The sequence below is a fragment of the Phoxinus phoxinus genome (assembly GCF_949152265.1).
Source record: "Phoxinus phoxinus genome assembly, chromosome: 6".
In the NCBI taxonomy this organism is placed as follows: domain Eukaryota; kingdom Metazoa; phylum Chordata; class Actinopteri; order Cypriniformes; family Leuciscidae; genus Phoxinus; species Phoxinus phoxinus.
In genome coordinates this window covers 20227038-20233585 of record NC_136881.1, presented here as the reverse complement: position 1 = coordinate 20233585, position 6548 = coordinate 20227038, and the positions used below count along the sequence as shown (strand labels likewise).

General features: G+C 39.5%; 1 protein-coding gene and 1 long non-coding RNA gene across 2 annotated transcripts; both read left to right on the top strand.

The window, feature by feature from the left end:
- The first annotated feature begins 360 nt into the window (after window positions 1-360).
- On the top strand, window positions 361-1878 carry LOC307001171. Its single transcript, XR_013798185.1, has 3 exons — window positions 361-526; window positions 709-895; window positions 1769-1878. It is a non-coding gene; the product is annotated as an uncharacterized lncRNA (long non-coding RNA).
- A 1868-nt stretch (window positions 1879-3746) lies between these two features.
- Window positions 3747-6279, top strand: LOC307000220 (uncharacterized protein; the record flags this gene model as incomplete). The annotated part of the gene is made up of 4 exons (XM_079615650.1): window positions 3747-3867; window positions 4630-4847; window positions 5072-5231; window positions 6140-6279. 4 exons carry the CDS (start codon window positions 3747-3749, stop codon window positions 6277-6279), a joined length of 639 nt encoding a protein of 212 aa, XP_079471776.1.
- Between the last annotated feature and the right edge of the window lie 269 nt (window positions 6280-6548).

The window sequence follows — 6548 nt, the reverse complement described above, 5'->3', positions numbered from 1 at the left end:
GTCATAGTGATAGGGCATAGGTGTGGTGGTGGCTTAGAAGTGAGTTTGAGGAGCTGAGTAGTGGGAGACAAAAATACTTAAGACTGACTTAACACTAACACACAAATGGACATTAAGAAGAGCAACCTACTCCACAATTGAAATGATGTGAGTATCCCTAACGAATATCTAAAAATTCAGAGCCTCTAACCGACGTAATTTCCGCATGTCTGTTATTTTGGTTATTTAACCCTGGTAATATTGTGTGTGTTTATGTACTTTCCCCTTAAAAAACTGCGTGTGTAGTGACGTGACTCCGCCCTGTCCAGTCCTGCTCAGCCTTCAGACCGGAGTCTGAAGGTCAGGGAGATGTTAGCTAGTGCTAACCGCCTTTAACCGCGTCTGTACATTACTTCCAGATTCACAACTTATTACTCGCTTTCCGCATCACTTTCTGCCGTTCTCTCACTCGCTCAGCCATTGACTCGCTACGCAAAGATGTTTTACAAGCACAAGATAAAACGACAGTGAACACACCAGTGCAGATGTAATTCATTCGCTACCCGGTTGGTTTTGTTCTGATAGGCTACGTCGTTAACAAGACTCCACATGCGGTGCACGTGCTGCTATAATGATCACAGATAGTATTTAAAAGGGGGGGGGGGGGGGGTTAAAAAAAAAAAAAAACTTAAGGATAATAACATAAATCTGCATCATTTTCCTTTTCAGATGTATATAGTTGCAGAATTTACAGAGTCCAAGACTGTAAATATTATATCAGACTCGTGGTTTGAAGATGGTGCGACTTTCTGGCCGAACTATAAAAGCGATGAACGCATCAACAGAGCTGTTCGAAAACATGAGGTGCCAGGATCAGACTGGAAAATGTATGACGTTCGAGTCCTCTCAAGAGCTGGTAAGGATGCACTAAAATGTACCTATTCCACAACTTTTCTTAAGTATTAAATTGTCAAATACTTGCTAACTGGGTTTGTATATGTGTGTAACAGTAAACTGAAGTTAGAGCCTGTCATAGTGATGGGTATTTGTTAGGATTTTATTGATACTGATACTGCTTGTCAATACTGATAGTAAGCAATACTCTTTATAATTTGGTGCAAAAAGTGAAGATGTGAAAACAGAAGTGTTTTTATTTTTTTGCAGAAATAACTTCCTGAGTTTTCTATATATACAGTGACAATTGCTACAAATGTCTGGTCTAACAACTATAAGCAATAGTTCTCTCTGGTTGTCAGGACAAGTTCAGCTGAGCATAACTCGAGGGAGCTGCCTATCACTAAAATGAGAATAGCTGATTGACCTTAAAGATCAGCACACCTTAAGTTAATGAGCCTGGGCCACTTTAGCTTGTTGCTAACATCAGGATTCAGGACTTAAATCAGCTTGGCTTGAGTCTTGAGTTGAGGCATTTATTCACTGACACATAGCCTAAACTTTACACACACTACACAGCTATAACTTTACTGCTTAACTCTCACCGTTACACTCATACATACATTGCTACGTTCACAGCTAACTTCCAACTTCACACTCACTGTCACACACACATTCTCTGTATCATTTTGTCTTTACTGCTCACTTGGGTAAAATGTATATATTTATTTTATTTTTTTTATATATTTTTATTTTTTAACACAAACACACACACTGTTTTATTTATTTATTAATGCACTTTATTGTTAACAGTGATTTTGGACACAGCACCAATTTCTGAGGTGTGAGTTTCCAGAGATAAACTAATATTTAATCTTTTTTCAATTCTGATCAGGTGATTATCAAATAGCCAGAGAAAAGCTGAGGGCTTCGCTGTCCTGTAATACATCGGAGTTACAAACAGATGGCGAACAAGTAGTAGTAGCTAGGAAAAGAAAAATTAAGTATTTGAAAAATTGGTATTTGCACGTATACATTATTTAAAAACAAAAGACAATTTACTGCAGTCAGATACAATTATTCAGAGATCTCACAAAGAAGTATTGCAAGACAACATTTTGTCTTTTGCTGATATAGCTATATGCACTGAATGTCAAATGGTAAAGGCAGAAATGGTATTGCATCTTGCATTTAAATGTACTTTAGAAGTAACTGATTCCTTGTGCAACCTAATAGTGTTGAATAATTAAATATTTTCAGTATTGACATTTAGCACAACATTTCTCACATTTTAAAGTTGGTTGCAGGTGCAATTTTTTGATTGTCTTAACTAGTTTTAGTATTTTTTGCAAATGCTACATTGTTAACTAGGCCTTGGGGGGGTTCCTTTGTTTGTTAGGCTCATCTTTGGTGATACCGACACTGAAAGTGAGCCAGAGGAGAGGAACAATACAAGACCCACTTATCTCTCCCTCACTCCAGCACCACCTATTGCTCCACCGACTCCTAACTCCTCAGCTAGACCTCTGCCAGATCCGAATAATGCTGAACTTCTTCATTCCACTGGTATGTTCTTGTACTGCAGTAGTATCATTCAACCCCTGGGCCCGGTTTTTCAAAAGGTTTAATCCGGATAAAATTAATCCGGATTTAGTAATCCTTTTTTTTGCGATCCGTGATCACGTAATCCAGTTTACTTTTCAGCCAGTTTTTTAAAGCAACATCGGATTGGATCAATCTGATCCGGATAGGAACTTTTCAGGATCACCAAATCTGGATAACCAGTGCTCAAACAGGATAGGAAATCACAATGTAGAACTATAGATAGGTAAAGAGCAACAAGTAGAATTGCCAGTGTGGGGTCAATATAAGTTTCTTTTTATTTGAAATGAAAACACAAAAAAACAAGAAAAACCCCACCCCATCCTCTTCCAGCTCCGCTCATCTGAGACAACACAAACACTGTACATTGAGGATATTTATAACAAGTTTAAAATATAGATGTATTGAATAAAAAAAGACTTAATGGAGTTCTTAAGAGGTAGCTTTGCATGTCTTAACTACCTGAGAGCGGAACCACAGAAAGCATGCAACACAACCCTTGCCTGTATTGTCCTGCACAACATCGCTACTAAGCGCTATGTCCCTCTCTGTGCTGACAATGTTGCACCTGAACCCCTTGGAGACCTCTTGACTTCGGTTTTTCCTATTTGGCAATATAGGCAAAGAATCCCAAAGAATGGCAATCACTGATTTTTGAAATCCAAAACAAATCCAAATCAGAAATAGTGTCTAACTATTGCGTCCCTCGTTGCACGTCCTGTTTGCTCGTTCTGGCAGAATGCAGGAGGTTGGTTAGGGTCTCCAAGGGGCTCAGGTGCATCATTGTCAGCACAGAGAGGGACATTGCGCTTAGTAGCGATGTTGTGCAGGACAATACAGGCAAGGGTTGTGTTGCATGCTTTCTGTGGTTCCGCTCTCAGGTATGCAAAGCTACCTCTTAAGAACTCCATTAAGTCTTTTTTATTTTTATTCAATACATCTATATTTGAAACTTGTTATAAATATCCTCAATGTACAGTGTTTGTGTTGTCTCAGATGAGCGGAGCTGGAAGAGGATGGGGTGGGGTTTTTCTTGTTGACAATGAAATTGTCAAATGCCTTCTCCTCAGCGGCTGCACCACTTGTCCCCAGATTTCTGCTGGACCTCTGCCTGATCTGAGGCAATGTGATCGTGTTAGTTACACAGGTACCACAATAGAGTATTTTTGTTAAGCTTTTCTTATCAAAGTACTCACCTGTTAGCAAAAATAATATGTTCAATCTACCTCTCCTCAGCTCCAGTGGCACTTGTTCCTACCCCTACGTCTCTCATGCCCTCAAGTCCTAGGCGCCGGATCACTTCCACTCCTCTCACAAATGACTATCAAGGCCATTGTTTTGTCCCCACTTTTAGACTGGGGAGGACTGGCACTGGACCTGTTCCTTGCTCTGGTAAAATATATATTTTTTTAACTCTGTGACCGTATACATGGTTTAAATAAGAGCTATTTAAAAAAATACTTATAGAAGGATACGGTGTGTGTGTGTGTGTGTATTAGAGCCGACCGATTTGAGCTAATTTCATTGGCATCGGCCGTTTATAATGGCAGATATATGACTATTAAAAGAGAAACAGACTCAGATCATTCACTCATGTCATGGGTGTTGCATAGTTTGCCCACCAGAGGCAAACAGCAGTTTAATGTTACGGTAGCTGGGTGTTTAAAGCTAGCTGCTGACAGACGTAAATTAACTGTAGATTTTTTCTGAAACAGTGTGGTAGTTCTAGTGAATGGTCCCCATTTGTCCCTAGTTGTCCCTATCATTTCTAAATATTCTCTACAATCAGATAATGTTACAGCAGGTAGCTGCCCGTTGCTAAATGAGCCACAAAGCTAATGCCGTGTATATCAGTGGAGGAGTGCTAGTGAGCCAATAAACTGATTGTTTCTGATGTATTCTAAATATTTCTGCCAGCCACCTGTCTGCAGTTATAGTCTGTGTGTCTGAAATGATTAAACCAGAGCGGACATGTAAATAAACGTGAGCTGAACAAGACTCTAACACGGCTTCCTGTAGCTCCTCTTTGTGTGACGTTGTAGATGTGAAATGCTGTAGTCAGAGCCGTACCGGCTGTAAGTGCTGTTACATGAAAAAACATATCTTTCATGTAACAGCACTTTTAATATAATTGTTTCTTAACTCCTTTTGTAGCGGCTGAGCGGCACATTCTAACTGTGCTGGAACATATCAAGGAGCAGCAAATGCAGCTGGCTGTTGCTGTAAATAACATTGCTGCAAGAATGGGGACGGAAACTCCTATGGCTGAGATGCCTCAAAATGTCAGTGTTCCGCTGGCCACCATGTCTGAAGTGGAGGAGTTGGAGGAGTGGCTTAAAGATGCAAGAAACTCGCATGCTAAGCAAAACATGGTATGGTAATAGGGCCAGGTGGTATATCGACTTTAATTAAATCGATTTTATTTTAAAACAAGAAAAAAGAAAATTGTGTTTGTATTGATAGAGTTTAATGTTGTAACCCATTTTTTCAAAGATAAACTGTTGTTTACTGTACTGTTTGTTTCATGATTTAGTAAACCGACATACAATTTGCGCAATTGTCTCTGTTGATCTGAAATGCTTTTCTGTATTGTCAGATTTCGGCTCTAGGTGCTGTAGGAGGACAGAACGCCAAAAGAGTAACTTGGAATATACTTTCAAGGATTTTCTCAAACACAGTGGCCAAACAGATTAATTGGAAAGGAGTAAACGGGAAAAGAGGTTTTAAAGAAATGCTGACACAAACTCTGTTGATCAGTAAGTATTTTAGTATACGTATTGTAGTATATGTGGAGTTGACTAGTAGATGAGAACAATTAAAAAAATATATATATATTTATTACATGGCTTGGTTGAATTCCAATGTAGAATGCGGTCTGTTATTTCTTGATAACAGACCGCTGCAGACTATAACAGACCGTTGCCATGAAAAACAGCGTTGCTATGGACTCACAGGATTCTAACCGTAGACGGAGCGCACTATTTTCTTTGGCGGAAGCAATACAATTGTAAACTAACAATAAACTCCTTTTTAAATCAATATTTTGTTTCAAAGTAATGATTTATTTTGTAGGTAGCCATGTAATAAGCGGGATAATGTATAGCGAGGAGGTTGTTATTGAGAATCCAACCCCTTCAGGCTGCTCAAGATCCCTCCGCTTCGCGTCGGGCTCCCGATTGCAGCCTGTCGGGGTTGTATTCTCAATAACAACCTCCTCGCTATACATTATCCCTTACATATATTACTCTCCACGCTGCGGGATTCCTGTACTTTACATCTTTGGCAGATTAATAACATAGCAACGGTAAAAATTGTGGTTTTGTAACCTTTACTTTTTCATACCGTGGGAAACCTTGAAACCGGTACCCGCCAATGCCTATCCATGACCTGATACAGAATCCACACAGATAAATTTAGAATGATAAGATGCACTGAGATTTAAGGATGATCCAATACAATCTAGATGTGATTAGTTATTCATTTGTTTTGAGTTACTAAATGAAATGCTACAGAAAATTAGGTCTACTGCCACACCAACAATAGTAATCATGGGCAACATCTAAAGCATTTCTCAAAACAGTGGGTTATTGGCTTGACTTAGAGGTAATTTTCAGAATTTCTGTTAATGACAGCTCATCAACCAATTGACTTTCTCTCTTAACAGAGGCTGTACGGAAGAACCAAGCTGCTAGCAGCGCATCGGACAACGAGATTAACCAGCACGCCATCCGCTGGTTCAACCTGGCCTCTGACCGTGGAGGTGGCCGCAAAGAACGTGCCATGGCCAGAGAGGCCATTCATTAACCCCCTGGGGTCGGCAAACGCGCGGGCGCGTTTTGCTCGTTTTTTTTTACATAGCAGCAAAATAGACCTAAAATACTCAGTCAGTTTTGGTCATACAGCCTTAAGAAATATGAGAAAATAAGCTGTTAAATGTCTACTTTTTTATGTGTCCACTTACAATCGAAATAAAACATTGTGCTTTTGTAAAATAAAGAAAGTAAACAGGGAGTGCTTTATGCCTCTCCGTCTCCGTGAACTTTTTTTCTGAAGCACGTTTCTAAATTTAAACA